At 35.5% G+C, this 16,980-nt stretch overlaps 1 protein-coding gene across 1 annotated transcript; it reads right to left on the bottom strand.

Moving 5' to 3' along the window:
* Positions 1-1,468: 1,468 nt before the first annotated feature.
* On the bottom strand, positions 1,469-2,986 carry LOC136803099 (LHFPL tetraspan subfamily member 7 protein-like). Its single transcript, XM_067059850.1, has 2 exons — positions 2,504-2,986; positions 1,469-1,878 (listed from the first exon to the last, which is right to left on the bottom strand). Exons 1-2 carry the CDS (start codon positions 2,901-2,903, stop codon positions 1,559-1,561), a joined length of 720 nt encoding a protein of 239 aa, XP_066915951.1. The 5' UTR covers positions 2,904-2,986; the 3' UTR covers positions 1,469-1,558.
* Positions 2,987-16,980: the final 13,994 nt, after the last annotated feature.

Here is a 16,980-nt window from a genome sequence, read left to right as displayed (position 1 = left end):
GTGATTAACGATTAATTGCTCTCTACAGGATGCAATTAACGATTAATTGCTCTCTTTGAGGGCGTGCCAAATAAGAAAAAATAACCCATCGTGCGATTACTCCTGTAAAAGTCCCTGCGCGAGTCTGTTGGCATTTAGTCAATTTTATGGTAAATGGGGTGACAAATCAAAATGTCGAGGGATCAATCGTTAAAAATTAATGTGCTTTCCCCGCTATGTCGGTTCAATCTTATATTTCTTTCCTGATTCTTTTACTTACGTCATGGATTGAGTAATTCAAAGAATATTTGGCAAATTCGGCGAATTTCCTCAAACATATTTACCAAGTTTCGAGTTTCTGTTCATTTGCCAAATCAATTCTCGCTAAATTTAAAGTTTTTCTCAATCGCCGAAAAGAATTCCACCAAGTTAAACGAAATTGGCGAGTTGGTTTATTCGGAGCCGTGAAAATTTAAGGTTTTAAGAAAGTGCGACTGTAAGATGTTCTTAAATAATGATTTAGTTTTTCTTTTTTCGTTTGATAAAAGTTTTTACATGGTAAAATTTTAAGCTATCTAGAACAAAAGGAATATTATATTTAACCCTTTAAGTGCCACGCTGCGTGGACCTGCCTGAATGATAGAAAGGTGACCAGTGGTAAAACTTCAAATTAATTTGCTGGATTCTTGTCAAGTAAAGCAGGGCCAAATTTGGAGGTTCTTAGATCACTCGTTGACCAAAAATGCTCAAAAAACGGTCAAAATCGGAAAAAAGTGGATTTTTGTCAAATTTTTGCATTTTTTTGACTTTTTGGCTTAAAATCTCGCTGTAAGACTCACTTTTGATTGTTTTTTTGCTTGACCATGAAGCCAATCCAATTCCTACGAGTTGGACCAAAAATGACGATTTTTAACTCAAACTTGGCATTACAGGAGGGCTTCGCCCTCCTACATAGCCCATGTCTGATATATACGACATTGGCACTTAAAGGGTTAGCAACAAGCTAAATGGAAAATAGAAAGTATATTTAAAAACACTATTCTGGCTCGTTCTTGCCTCTCGAGTTTTCGTCTACTTAAAACTGTAGTAATTACTGAAACCGAAAGCAAAACTTTTTATCGATAATTGAACCAGAGGATTTCATATTCGACTCATGTCCAATATGCAAAATAAAGTTGATATCATATATATGTTTATATTTTTTAAACTAAACACCAGAAGCAACTCTTGTCAGTTCTGTTACATTTGATAACTCCCATAGAGCAGGTTCATTAATATCACTTTTTGATACCAACTCAGTTGGTATTCAAGAGTCTTGGCTTGGTACAAAGGACCTAGGCTTGACAGAATGTATCTTTTCTTCGAAACGGTATCGAAACTCCACCATAAAATCAATGCAATGCAACGACTTCAGACTTCAGACTATCCATACTTTCAGGGTTGATCAGTGTATTGTCCTTGACTTGACAAACCAAATTTCGCTACACGAAAGAGAACGCCAAATTCTTGAAGACTTCGGCCGTTCTTAAGTCTTTCTTACCAACCATATCCAACGACACCGAAACTGTCTTGGCAACCATTATACAGTCGTCATGACTTTACTTCTGGTGCTTGTACTACTGGTTGTCAAGGAGATGACCTCACTCTTTTGGTAATCATACTCCGAGTACGTCCCAGTCCCAATCCCCTGTCGATAAGTCTCTTTATTCTCTGTCGAATATTTTGCCAATATGGGACAAAATATCGTCAAGGATACGGACATGATAGCAAGAACGTATCCCCAAGCTACTTGACATTCACCTGATACAAACATCTTTGCTTCTAGACCGCACACGTCACGGGCGAACGAGGAATCAAGCCCGAGCGGAAAGATGAGTACAGCGATAGCCAGGAAGCCAACTAGAAAAGAAGAGAAAATGTATGTTTGTTGCAAGTGTTCCTTTTCACGTAATAAGATGGCGATAATGTGAGAGGCTGAAAAAGCTCGTTTATCAAATGGGTTGAAACACCATCATTTAGTAAGTCTCCTTTTATTTTATCTATCTTTTTTGTAAAGATTTCTAAGAATTGTATGTACGATAATAGATATTTGAATGTTCGAATTAATAAATTATGAACTTAAAATTGTAAACTCCATTCCTTTCAGCTTTAACATTTTGCTCATTTTGAATCTCTCAGATAACAAACCAAAATTCCGCTAGACAACTTTTTTGGATTTAAGCAAAAAAAAATGTTTTCGTAATGTTTTTAAAAGAATGTTCTTAAATCGTTAAAGAGAATATTTTTGGTTTCGAAAAAGCACTTTCTTCAACGTTTTAAATTCTCAAAAGGTGATGAACTAGCGTGTGGAAATCATTTTAAAAGGGCATTTTTCTAACAAAACCAGTGAAATCTTCAAAGAAAAAAAAAAATTTCAAGAAAAAAAACGTAGTACCCCCCCCCCCCCGAATTGACCTTATTATTCACGATTGTTCGTAGCCCTTTTCAAAGTTTTGGAGCCTTCCTGATTCAATAGATTACTGACCTCCGATAACTTGAATGTATGCTGTTGCAACTTTCAATTTATCGCTCATCGATCTTTTCGTACAAATTGATATGAACGCCATGATGACAGATACGATAAAAAACACACATCCAATCGCATAAATAATTGCACTGACCATCCAGGCTATACTTGGCATGTCTTTCAGGCTAGTGAAAAATCCACATTTCTGAATAGCCTGTGATAGCTGATAACGGTGACAGAATCGTATCATTCCTAATGCGACTGGATCATACTGATTGGAGATTTGCCTCGATTGCCCGACCACCTGTTTGAGTTCAGCCTCGTTTTGAAACCAAACAGGCGAGACGAATGAAAAACAAATTGCTAATGTGAAAAGTATGGTCAAAACGACCCAAAACACTGTCACACATTTTCCCATTTCGATGAGAACTTATTGTTCCTTTGGCTTTGTTGTTGCTTAATTTGTTTGATCTTGCTGAAAGTGAAAGTGTAAATTAATTGAAAGATTGAAAATTCTTTAACAGATTGATGAGTTAAGGACGGACAAAAGAATCATATTTCTGAGGATGTTGGTTGAACCTATCCAGACATATCTATAACTGATTTAGATATTTAAATACAAGTGAAAATGCCTGCAATTTTTGAACCTTTGAACCCACTCTACTATAAATTAGGACATTAAGTCCTATATAGAGAGAGAATAAGTTGTTGTTTCAAAGTTCATCTAACTTCATTTAAACCTTAACATACATCAGATCGTGCAGTTTTATGTCAGCTGAGTTGACCTTAAATACTACCATGCATAAAACATCTCTTTTAAACATATCTACCTCTTTCTTTCGCTGCATATCAAATCAGAAAGCAACAACATCATATTAAACTAAGGTATGCTAAAAAGATTAGTTTGATATCATCATTTTATAGATTAACCGATAAGTCGTAGTATAACAGACATATAACAGACTTGATATATCGTTTTAGCAGACTAGAGGGTGGATTAATTGAATGAGGACAGTCAAAACAAAGTGATTTAGCTGGATTTAAGTAGTTTTAATCGCATATGCAGTTATTAAGTAGGTAGTTCAGGTTATTTTACTTTACCTGAAGTATTGATTATATTTGATGACATGTCAAACGGAAATTATTAGGACCTTAAGCTGTCTGACAGAAGTTACCAGTCGGCTTTTCTAACTTCACCAGTTTATAGATACCTTTTGACGGACTTGTCAACTTACAACTTATATGGTGCAGAAGACCTTACTACTAATTTCTTGAGAATGTCACATTACCTCATAAATGAAATGAAATGCAAAGGTTCAATACCTCATAACCCGTTCAAATGCTCAAATCACAGATGTTAAAGATTGTTAGACTAGTTTGCTGTCAGATGGAACCAGTTTGCTGATAGCTGATAGCTTTTGCTGATTTCATGAATCGTATACCCCGCTTTTACCAGAACACTTTTCTGTATAATAGATTTAAGATATCTACTCCTTCACAATTTTCCTTTCATAAAATTGAGATTTCAGCGCAAATTGAATGTTCTACTTTCGATTTAAGAATTTGTAGCTGAATATTTTCTATTTTCTATTTCCTAAAATAGCATATTTTTCCTCTGCTAACCAGTCAAATCGAACTATAATAATCACACATTAATCACAGTTAATCGAGACTATAAAAACATTCCCTGCCTCAACTCAGTAGGAGTTCAAGCTAAAAATAAATGGCCTTCTAACTGTGAGTTTTGGCATTTCACTAAAAACATATGAAAATATATACATCATAGAGGCCCCCCCAGCGGACCCTAAATTCACGCATTCACGCAAAATTTTTTCGCAATTCACGCATTCACGCAAGTTTTTCTCGAAATTCACGCAAACCCGATTTTTTGGGAAATCGGGGAAATTTTCGGAAAAATCGGGGAAATTGTCAAACATTTCTACACATTTGGGTGAAAAGCCAGTTTGCAGAGTCTGAATCATCAGAGAAGTCGTTTGTTTTTGTTAAGTAGTCGAGAGTGGGGCAGACGTTAGACATTGCAATCTACTATAAATGGTAGAATGCCCTCGTATACGAGGCGCCCCAGCGGAACCAAAATGGCAAGGCTGCTACACTCGAGATTTTTTGACCGGATCTGGTCATGCACTTGAGAAAAACTTAACTCAGTAGTGATTTTTTCCTGAACACCTGACTATAAGCACATTAGCTTAAAGCGCTACGTAATTTTGTAACTTTAATCACATGCCATCACGCAAAATATTTTATTCTTCTAACATGTCACTGTCGTTTAGAAAAGGTGAAACTTCTCCAGTTAAGGTAACGCGATAGTAAGTGAAAAGATATGCGCCGCAGGCGAATTTTTGTACAAAAAATATCTTAATCATTATCAAAAATAGGTCAAACAAACTCCAGGGTGACACCATAATGCTTAGCTAAGGGGTAAGGAGGCGCAACCATGGTTTGCGCAGAGAGGAAATTTTTTGCATTTCTGTCACCTCGCGGTTGGCTAAAAATGCTATCTTTAACACCATTGAAAAATGATGTAGTATAAATTCGTTAAGAGGCGATGTACGATCGCTTGATAGTTTGCAAAATGAGGTAAAAGGATGAACATTTGTTGCGAGCGAAGCGAGCAAACAAAAATTTTAAAAAGAATAGTTTTAATCAGGGCTCGCGTCTTGATTTCCTAACGTGGAGGGGCCGAAAACATAGTGAGTAAGGGAGGCGCAACCATGGTTTGCGCCGACAGGGGAAAATTTCTATTTTCACACTCTGATGTGCTTAAATACGACTCCATTTCAGACTGATTTTGCCAAGAAATGAGGTTCTCAAAAGTCTGCATCATGGGTATTAAATATTTCTTTGAATTAAAAATTTGTGGTGAGGCCTGACTAAACTATACATGTTTTTTTTTTATAAGCAACTGTCTGCCCCTACATCAGGCTCGCATTATGCTTAGCATTCTATTGTTCTCAAACAATAGAGCCATTGTTTAGTGACCAAAAACTGAGCCTGCATATGCTTATAAACGTTATGCTTATAAAAGAAAAAATATGTACTTGCACTCGACTTTTTGCGAGTGCTGCACTCAAAATCTCGAACAAACGTGCCACGTTCTGCAAACTGGGTGAAAAGGGAAATTCCCCGAGTTCACGTAAAAAACAGGGCAGATTCACGCATTCACGCAATAGAAAATGGATTTTCCCGTTCACGCAAGTTTTTTTAATTCACGCATTCACGCAATTTTTTTTCAATTTTCACGCATTCACGCAACCAAAAAAGCCCATTCACGCATTCACGCAAACCGCTGGGGGGGCCCCATCATAATGCTTCAGCTGTCAGGTTATGAAAATTTGCGAGAGAAATTTCGAAATATCTCTTCGAGGTGAAAACAATACATGAAATTAAAGTAAATTTCCATTGTATATCGCGTGAGAAAGCTCTAACAAAACCTTCTTTTTGGATAATTTTTACAGATTTTAACTTTAAAATCTCCTTCCTTTTATCTTTTACTTCGTGTAAAACTGACTACACTAGAGTATATCGTTATATGTATGTTTAGCACGTATGTTCAAAGGACTGGTAAATATTGTTTCGTTGAATTTGTTTTCTTAAGCTTGAAAACATGGAAACAAAATTTTAAGACGCCACAATTTTGCCTTCAAAAGAAGATGAAAACAAAACAAAGAAAACACACATCTATCTTTCAGAAAATTTGCTCAATGTTTTGATTTCTGCGGAACTTTTACCGATATCAATCAGTGTTTAGCTTGTCGTTTGATTTAAAAATCCCTGCCATTTTCTTGTAAACAGAACAGCTTGATGTGAACATACTTTCTCTTAACTCTATCTCTGAATCGAACAGTTTTTTGTGGTAAAGATAGTTTCGGAATGTACATTGACGTGCAATATTAATCTTCTTACAGACTCTTACTACTGCGCGCTGGCACGTATGTCATCTAAAGACCATGGCTTCGCAAGAGAATCTTTCAGACTGACGAACCGCTCTGATCTTCAATCGTTGTGATTGGCTAGAGCAAACATATGACGTATTTTTGTGTTTGACGAAAAAAGTGACGGTAGTTTGGTGTCAACTTGCATGTGGTCACAAAAGCGACAAAACAAGGCTTTTAACAATTGTTGTTGTCGGTGTTGTCGGTGATTCAAGAAAAATGCGTCGGTATTTCGGTGTTTGTGACCCCCGTGCGTCGGTATTTCGGTGTTTATGACCTCCGTGCGCCCCCACACTTTTAATGAGCTCAACTGCTGTATCATCTAAACTTTTGGAAAATCTTTACAATCTTTGGTAGTTAGTGTCCGTTCACCAAAATCTCCTTCACATCAAACATATTTTCTCTCTTGTAACAGTTCCTCGTCATCCCTCTAACTTTTTTCCATCTCCTTATTGTCTCCAAACCCCTCTTTCTCTTACACTCTCCCATACTAAAACCAAAAGCTTTGAATAACTGTAAAATACGAGTTGGTTACAAAAAGTATTTTTGTTGAAATATTTTAATCTTGTAAAACATACACATGTCTGCTTGAAGTAAATCCCTATGATTGATATCAAAAAAAAGTAAAATGAACAAAAATTCTTGTGGGGTTTACAGTTTACGAACCACTCCAAAATTGCTGAGTCATCAGAAAAATAATTCAAATGTTTATTTTAACCCGATTATATTTTTAAAACTGATTATCAGGGATTTTTAGAGATGTTATTTAGAAGCATCCTTTTTATAACTGTCACAATATTTGTGTTTCATGAGAAGTGTGCCTCAATATTTAATATTTGGGATCATCTGGTTAAATCGTTTTTTACTCAGCCTACTTATGTACTATTCATGACGTATGAACATATCAAAGACTCTTTGTCTTTGGTATGTAAATGGCAGAAACTCTTATAACTATAGAAATCAAGAAAGACGGACAAAAGTGATTTCAGTCACTAAGAGCCTTGCAAATGTAAACCCATCTACAATGATGCACGCCCCCCGTCAATGATATCAGTATTTTCTAAATTAGGAAAAGTAAATCTGGCCAGTCAGTGACTTACCCTCGGGTACCTGATAGCCGGGGGGTTTGGAATAAGTGGGAGGGGGGAGGTTGGAAAAAATCTCAAAACTGAATAAGCGGGGGGGGGGTTGGAATAAAAATGCCCTGGGTGGAAAATTTTTGAAAAGGAGGCTAATACAGCAGAATTAGGACAAAAGAGGAAACCTTCAAAAACATTTTCCAAAAAATTAATGAGCGGGGGGAGTTTGGAATAAGATTGTCCTGGGTGGAAAATTTTCGGAAAATTAATTAGCGGGGGGACGGCTATTAGGTACCCGAGAGTAATGAACCCACTTGGAGCAGTTGAACACCCCCAGCTCACAGACTCGGTGGGATATTTTCAGCTAATGGAAGTAAAATTAACTCATGTTGACTTATATTCCCATGTTTTTATGGCTGGGATTTGAATGCCTTTGTTTTCAAGCCAGAAAATTTAGTGGGGATGCAAAAACAGCATAATATTTTGCAGTGAAGATGTGTTTATTTTATTATTTTCAGCGAGACAAAAATTGAAGTATAGTTTTCCACTGAGGACGATATTTTGGCCAAGTTTTCCAGTAGGATAGGGGTTTCCACCGGTTCTGTGAGAAGGGGTGTAGTTGATTCCAGCTAAAAATAAAAGTAACACCCCTGTATCCCCTCTCCCCTGGGAAATCCAACCAAAAGATCATCGCTGGTGTCGATGGGGAAAATACCCGAAAGTTGCATCCACAACTGATTTTTTTTGAGCTGAAACCAACAGATTCTAAAAATTCCCACTTGATTTTGATTGAAATTTTCATTCCCCATGCTGTGAAAATGACGGAGCATTGCAGGAATTCTTCGTAACAGAAGATGTGAAATTCAATACCCTACTGTATTTAGTGACAAGCTACACTTTCTGTTACCATGGCAACTAAAAACAATAAATTTCCCCAATAGAGACTTACTTTATATTACTAAAACATAATCTCATTATAAAGAACTTCCATTTAGTTCCATATTCAAGACTATTTCAAATGACCTTTATATTTATATTATACAAGCTGACCACTAAGCTAACCTGAAACATTCTGATAAATAACGAGATTGCTCACGGGAATTTCTAACCCGCACGAGCAAACCCGCATCCGTCAATCATCTTTTAGACCTGTCAATCATTTTTTAGCAGCATTTTCTTTCAGTTTTGCTTTTCTTTTCACTTGTGGTTCTGAAAAAAGTGTTTGTAAGATAATAAAAAAAGACGAAAGTCGATTTTTATGCATTTTTTTTAATTAAACGTTTTGGAATACTGGATTTTCAAGAGAAGGGGAAGGCATGACTCTTGACTCTTGACTCTTGACTCTCCACACGCTAACCAACCTGATCCATTTTGAAATACTGTACTTGAGTCAAACTGCACTGAGGTGATACTACTTAAAAAATTTTTGTTTCTTAAAATTATAACGGAAATCTATCAATAAGAGCTCATAAAACCAAAAAAAGTTTGGTCAATGCTGACAAAATAACACTAACTTCATCGCACCGTATAGGATTCGAACTCTCAAAAACAACTTTCCACCGCCTTATCCACTCGGCCGCTGTGAAATGTAGTAAATGATTAACAATGATTAAGAATACCATATTCTTATTTGCTATGACCTGTAAAATTTTATTTACTATGTCAAGGTATTAACTTCTTAAACAAGTGATTTTAGATCGTTTCTAACATGCGGGAGCAGATCACTCGTCGAGATTTTGAAGAGTGACTCTTCTTAACACTCATTCCAATTCTGTAAGGGGACTGTAGCAAACGGGCTGTAAACCCTGCTCGACCCTGCTAGTGCCTATAAAATTAGAAATTCCATCTTGGGGGTAAGGACACTCTCCAATCTAGTTAAAGTCTCAAAAGACTGAAAAAGGAGCTTTTTCTTGCATACAGTACCCATATACAGCAGACAGAATACACAGAGCGTACACACGCGGGCGATTAAACACGATCGCGAGAAATGCGGGTCAAAAAATTCCCGTGAGCAATCTCGTTATTTATCAAAAAGTAGCTAACCTCCAGTCCTCTCCAAAATAAAATAAACGAGGACCCTGCTTTCGTCCCAAGACCATATCACATTGTTCTGACTGACTGACAAACGAAGAAAAATGAAAACTTTCTAATATCGGAAAGTTTTACAAATCGTTATGACAGTTCATTTTAAGTTGATATTATGATATCAAATTTATGATAGGAATGACACATTGAATGTCTCAAGTAACAATCAAATAGTTTTACCCCCATAAAGGTCACCTCGACAAATATTGTTAAAGGATTACAGAAAAGCTATTGGATTACCTTCAATGATTTGAAAAACTTTCAATGATTTGAAAAACTTTCAATGATTTGAAGCATATGATTTAGTTTACACGATTTTATTATAAGAATTCAAACTATATAATAACATAACGCTTCGATGGCCAAAATGTTTAGAACAAGTTAAGAACATTTTAAGGCTTTGCGGACTATAAAACACCCGACAAACTTGAACCCAGCTCCTTTGTTCGCTTTTTTAAAGATTATCTTAGCTCACGAAAGGCACTGTACCTCAGTTAATAAAAGTTCATCAGCTGATTCAAAATGTGGTGTTAATGGCTCTGGATATATGAGTTTGCAAACTGACTCTCCTTGAATTCGACAACAGACTATTTTGCTGAAGCCATCGTTCATTCATAAATGAGAAATATCGCATTCAACATTATGACATAGTTTTCAAGTATTGTGATCGGCTGAAATATCGCCGCATTTTTCTTGAATCGCTGTCTACAGCGGCAGCGAAAATCGAAAAAATCTTTAATCGCAAGCGCTGTTTCTTCTGGGATAACCACAACAACAGAAGAAAAGCTCTTATACATATAACGACTCCGGATAAATTGAGCACTGGCTTCCAAAATTTTCATATTCCAACCCAATCATCCCAAGACAAACCCTGTTTGACAGACCAGATCTATCCAACATATTTCACACATTGTCGCAAACTAACTTAACCAATAAATGATAACCATTGAGAAAAAAATTTGTCAACAACAAAAAATGTTCGATATGATTTGTTAAGATAAACACTTCATGTCAACAATGATGTCAACCTTTGAAACAATAATAATGACGTTTCGTGCTCCTCGTGGATGAAAAAGTTCTCTCAATGAAATCCTCTGTTTTCAATAAGAGCCTAGAACCGACCAAGGTACTCACAGATGGTAGAGACCCAAACCGGCGCTTCTTATCCAACCATCATCAGATTTTATGCCTTTATGTATCATGGTCGCGAAAAAAGAAAACTGTCAAAAATTCTTCCGCTTTTGAATGACCCCCTTTATCAGAATAGCGTCAGCATTTCTCCTATTTGAATTCATTTTCAAGTTTAACGCACCATGCGATGGACCATGGACCACGGAATTTCTTGCAAATAAAAACTGTCAAGATGACTGTCTCATGTCAAGATGAGAGAGAGATGCGAAGGGAAGATGTTTTCATTTACTACGTTGCTGCTAACAGAATTCAATAAAACTTATGAGAGAAAGAATTTGATTTGATTCACAATGTCATGCTAATCACACTTCCCATTCAATCAGGATCTCTTTTTCGCAGCCTCGTTCTGATTGATAGTTCTCTCCAACTAAGGCGTCATATTATGATTATTCATTCGAAGTTTATTGATGATTTATAAAACTTTCAGTTACAGATATTGTATGTATACAAAAACTTTGCGCTATAGGCCATTTCACTGTCGCAAAGCGTAATGGGTAATTAGGATACACGTTTTTTTATGTAAGAACATCCAAAATTTTTGAAGCCTTCGGATGTTCATAACTTTTTGAGTTTTAAGCCTAAAAATATCGGGTGTCTTCGAGTCTGCAAAGCCTTAAAATGTTCTTAACTTGTTCTAACCATCAAAGCCTTAGGTATAGTTTGTTCTTATAAAAAACGTGTAGTAATGTTTTCTTCAGAATACGACAGTACACGACCTGTTCACAGCTCAAATTCTGAAGTTTCGGGAAATTTAAATTCGCAGTTGAGAGGATTCTTTGAAATATGGCCTAAAAAGACCAATAATGTTTTCTAGAGACAGTGTATTTCTATTTTGATAAAGGGTTTGAAATGACATAAACGAACGAAGAGTTTATCTACCAACCGCAAAGGTACATTAATAGTACGTAATAAAGATCTTGTAAACATATACCTACGTCACATCTAACCAATTTATCTTCTGCGTGAAAGTGAGCTAAAGGATAATATACAAAGTTCAATAATTACAGACAGATTGTTTTGGGTCAAACCCCTTACTGCCTTTTAGCCTTCTCCCCCTCGAAGGTAGAAGCAAATTTTAGTTCTGAGTGGCGCAAACGGTATGTGGAGCATATTGCGTGTACGGCCTGCCTTAAACCACTAATTATACTCAGTCATTTGTTTATAAAGCCAAAACTGAACTTATAACCGATATCTAACTCATAAACGAACTTGGAAATTTAAGTAACCATAGTATAGTAATCTGTCACTGTTGTTAGACAGATTCCATTCCTTATCCAAACAATAATACGGCTAGTTTAGTTTAATGACCTAGATAGACATCAATAAGCAGATATTCAATGGGTAAAAGTTGGTTATTGAGATTTATTAACCCGAGGTGATGTAATATTCAACGAGGCGAAGCCGAGTTGAATATACATCACCGAGGGTTAATAAATCCAATAACCAACGAAAACCTATTGAAATATATGTTTTATTATACAGGGTGTCCCTAATAAAAGTATCGAGTTTGAACATGCGATTGAGTAGAAAAGTTTGTGTGTGTTATCGCTAAAATATAATAACGTTCACATCACATAGGCTCATTACAAAAGGTATAACTGACAAAGAAAAAAGAGGGAGAGCTTAAAGGGACATTACAGTAGTAAAATGTAAACATTGCACAAACCACGTGTCATTAAAGAGAACAATTAAAATCACGTGTCCATAACAAACTTGTAAAACAATTGAGCAATCAAAATTAGCCATATTTGGTTTGATTTTTGGACCTACCTTGAGGTAGTCCTTTAAATTAACCCTTGTCCGTTCGTCCGTTCGTCCGTTCGTCTGTTGCCAGCTTTTCTCGGGATCGGCTCATTAGTTTTTTCTAATTTTTTGTACAATGATGCAAAATGGCAATACCCAAAATGTGACGGAGCCCGATTTTCGAAAAAAAATTTTTTCCGGTCGCCAGGTCCGGAAATGTCCCGGAAAAAGCGGTTTTTGGGGATTTTCTCGAGATTTTATCATTAGTTTTTTCTGATTTTTTGTACATAGAGGCGCGTTAGTACTACCGAAAAGATGTTGAAAACCGTTTTTCGAAAAAAAATTTTTTCCGGCCTGTAGAACTGGAAATGTTCCGGAAATCGCCGTTTTTCGTATTTCCGTGACACTTTTTCAACTTATTTGACCGTTTTTTTACAGAAAAAGGTTCTCTGTGGTGATACCCTAAACTTTGCATCATTTAATTTTCAATAAAATAATTTGTTCGATCCGGAACTCCTTAAAAATCGCCGGAACAGCCGAAAACCGGCGTAAAACAGATATCCTTCATTTTTTCGAGTTATACTTGACAGATTTTCATGATTTTTTGCACAATGATGCAAAATGGCAATGCCCAAAATGTGACGGAGCCCGATTTTCGAAAAAAAAAAATTTTCCGGCCGAAAATACCGGAAATATGCCGGAAAAACTGGTTTTTTGGCATTTTCTCGAGATTTTATAATTAGTTTTTTCTGATTTTTTGCTCAAAGATGCGTATTAACAATGCCCAAAACATGGCCGAGTCCAATTTTCGAGAAAAAATTTTTTTCCGTCGAAAATGCCGGAAATATGCCGGAAATCGCCGTTTTTCTGGATTTTCATTGGATTTTTTTTCTTATAATTGGTTGTTTTTTCATTCAAAAACATTATTAATAGCAATGCCAACCATCAAGCATGTTTCAATTTTCAAAAAAATAGATTTTTGAAGCCGGAACTACTCAAAAATCGCCGGAACAACCTATTTTCGCCGGAAAGACAGTTTTTCTTGAATTTCTCGAGCTGTACTTTATATTTTTTTATGAAATCTTGCACACTGATGCAAGATGACAATACCTAAAATGTGACGGAGCCCGATTTTCGAAAAAACATTATTTCCCGGCTGAAAATGCCGGAAATATGCCGGTAATCGTCGTTTTTGCAGATTTTCATTTGGCTTTTTTCTTACTTCTTTGTTTTTTCACACAAAAACATTATTGATAACAAATCCCACCATTAAGCATGATTCAATTGTCAATAAAACTGATTTTTCCCTACTCCCCTTCCCTCTTCCCCCATCTACAATCAATGATAAGATTTAATATGTTATGCATTTTTGCAAAGCGCTATATCGTCTGACTGATTGTTTTCATTTTTCTCCTTATTGCCTTATTATTCAGCTTTCATCATCAGGTAGGTCCATTCAGCATGTTGCTTGTTTATTTTGACATGTGACATTTGTTTTGATTTTGTATCTGCTGCATACAGTTTGTTTACAAATTTCGCAAGTACTGTTATGTCCCTTTAAAATACAATTTTGTAAATACACACTTAAAACTTTCTACTCAATCGCATGTTCAAACTCGATACTTTTATTAGGGACACCCTGTATAGCTAGAGGCAAAAAGGAAACATTATATATGTCAATTGTTAAACGTTTCACATAAAACACTCCCATATAATCGAACGTTCGAATGTTTTTATTTTTTAATGATTTTCTTAATTACTTGAGTCATAAAATGTGTTCATGAAATTGACAATAGATTTATTTTAATGAATTTCTTTGATATAACAACAAAAACGACAAAAAAATCAAACTTTGAAAGCAAAATTTGAAAAAAAAAAATTCACCGTGGTATAATAGCCATGGTATATCAGGAATTATTCAATGGCTGTTTTTGCCTACATGTACCAGTGGATACCCCTTAAAACCACATACCCCTTAAAACCCACAATGTTGCATTTTTGGCTTTCATAACTACCAGATTTAATTTTATGTGGTATTTTTCACTTTTTTACAACCTCTTATAAATGTTCTTTCATAAAATACCAAATTTTAAGGATTTTAAAGATGCTAAAGTATCTGAAAATTCGAAGTTATTCAAAATTTTATCAAAAATCCCTTCAAAAAATCAGGTTTTTTGGACCTAGAAATTACACAATTGAATTTAAGGTCATAAAACCTATACTTTTTAGATACCTATACTTATGGTAGGTTTGAAAAAATCATTTTCATCTTCGTGAATAGACCCCAACGAAAATGACAGGCCCTTAAAATTCTACTTTAAAGCACTTTATGGTGATGATCAATAAAATCTGAAAATCGACTTTCTCAAAACCTGGTCATGTTGCATACCAAAATGTCACAAATTTGATGGAGATTTAGAAAAACATTAGAACCATAGGTCAAAAATGAAGCGAATGAAGGTTTTGGCCTTTCGTAGCCGTTTTTGACGAAAAAACCACACACAATTGCATTATGGGCATGAAATCCTGAAAAATGAAAATATTGTTGTGGGAATGAATTTCTAGCAAGTCTTTGAACCATTGAATCACGAAGCAACACCAAATTTGTATCCATCAGCTTGAGTATCCCGTTAGCAAGGGTCGGACTTTGTGGTTTTTAGCCTTATTTTTGTAGGTTTTAAGGGGTATTTTGATTTTAACACATATTTTTGAGATCAATAAGGTACTAATGGTATATTCATAACATTAGTAACTTTACAGTGAATCACTGTTCAAAATTTGAGGTCAAAAGAACTTTTTTGTAAAAAGTTATTCGAGAAAAACCATTTTGTAGGTTTTAAGGGGTAAATAGCTAAAACTGCACTTTTTCACTTCCTCGTGAAAAGCTGAAAACTGTTTTCTACAAAACATCACTGCTAGGGAAGACAATCATAGACAACGTACTTTCAACACAAAAAGTTTCAGCCTTACACTCCAACTAAACAATGAGATAGAGGGTACCACTTTTTATTGTGGGTTTTAAGGGGTATCCACTGGTAATTGACAATTTATAATTGAAAATGTTCTAAAAATAGCATTCTTAGCTTGAGTAGCAAAATTCCATGATTGTGATATTCTTAGCATTATTCTAAATTTTTTTGCCATTTTCATCATGGACATTCTTATAAAGTGTATTCTTATAAAAAAAAGCGTGTACTCCACTACAGTTTAGTCCCTAGTTTGATCTGTTAAGCTTGACGAAAAGATTTTCACTCCTTCGAAAAGAATCCAAATCTTCATCTGTCTTTCTACACAACAATTTTAAAACAACCGCCAAAACTGCTCTTTAATTCAACCAAAGAGAATCGCCCGTAGGCTCAATATATCCACGTTTTCCAAAAACAAAATGTAGCCTTGGCCCCGCAGTAATCAAGAAAGGTCGAAAAAGTAGATAACGATAATATAAGGTGGAAAATAAATAGAATCCAGAAAACATAATAAAAGCTCAGTCAGAAATCTGTTCTTTCCCACGACGAATAAGTTATTTTACTTTTTAATATTCTCCCTTCTTCTTCACCTTCCAAATTCGTATATTATATTCTTATTTCCATTTCTCTACATCTCTCTGATCTTGTAATTTTCTTTTACTTTCATTTTACATACAGATAGAAAAAGAAGTAAATAAAAAGAGAAAGAAAACGAAAATATCAAAACCTGTTTCAGTCTGTTTCACATTTCTTTTGTTCCATGGAACATTTTTCATCTTCGTTTTGATGACGTCATTTTTGTGAAAAATGCTTTTCTTTTCAGTTTCGTTCGTAGTTTCTGCCGCCGTTTTTCTTTGATTTGATTGGTTGAAAATGATGTCATGAAGATAACATCCACAAACGAAAGCACCCCCGCCCCGCCCAATTCGGAATTTCTATTCCTTACCAAAGACACAAACACGAATAAATTTAGCTATTTTAGGAAGAAAAGATTTCACACGTAAAAAAGGGGGGGGGGTTTGTAGGGGTTCGAAATACCATTTTCCCGTCAAATTTTTTGCTGAATCCCGTAATCCCGAAAATTGAAAAAATAATAACACCGTCACACCGGCTTGTACAGGGCAAAAATTTACCTAAATACCGTCACCGTCTGATTTTAAAATACCGTTTTCCCGTCTCTTTTTTCGTCAAATCCCGTAATACCGTACTAAAAAAGGGCCAATCCCGTCACACCGTAAAAGTACAAACCCCCCAAAAAAGTTATTTCACGATTGAGTAATGTTTAGTTAAATTGAGTGCTAAATTGCTGATTTTTTTCACATCCATTAGCCTAATATTTATCTCAAAATTACTTTTTAAAGTTGCTTCAGCGAATTTTCACGGGATTAACTGTCGCTAATTCGCTGAAATTTCGCGAAAACTGCGAAAGTTTTTCCCTCAATATTAGTTTGAGATGGCGTTTGATTTTGATGTAGTAT

The sequence above is a fragment of the Clytia hemisphaerica genome, unplaced genomic scaffold, assembly GCF_902728285.1.
Source record: "Clytia hemisphaerica strain Z4C2 unplaced genomic scaffold, Clytia hemisphaerica genome assembly, whole genome shotgun sequence".
In the NCBI taxonomy this organism is placed as follows: domain Eukaryota; kingdom Metazoa; phylum Cnidaria; class Hydrozoa; order Leptothecata; family Clytiidae; genus Clytia; species Clytia hemisphaerica.
Note: the sequence above shows the minus strand (reverse complement) of the source record. Positions and strands in the feature narration are given on the sequence as shown.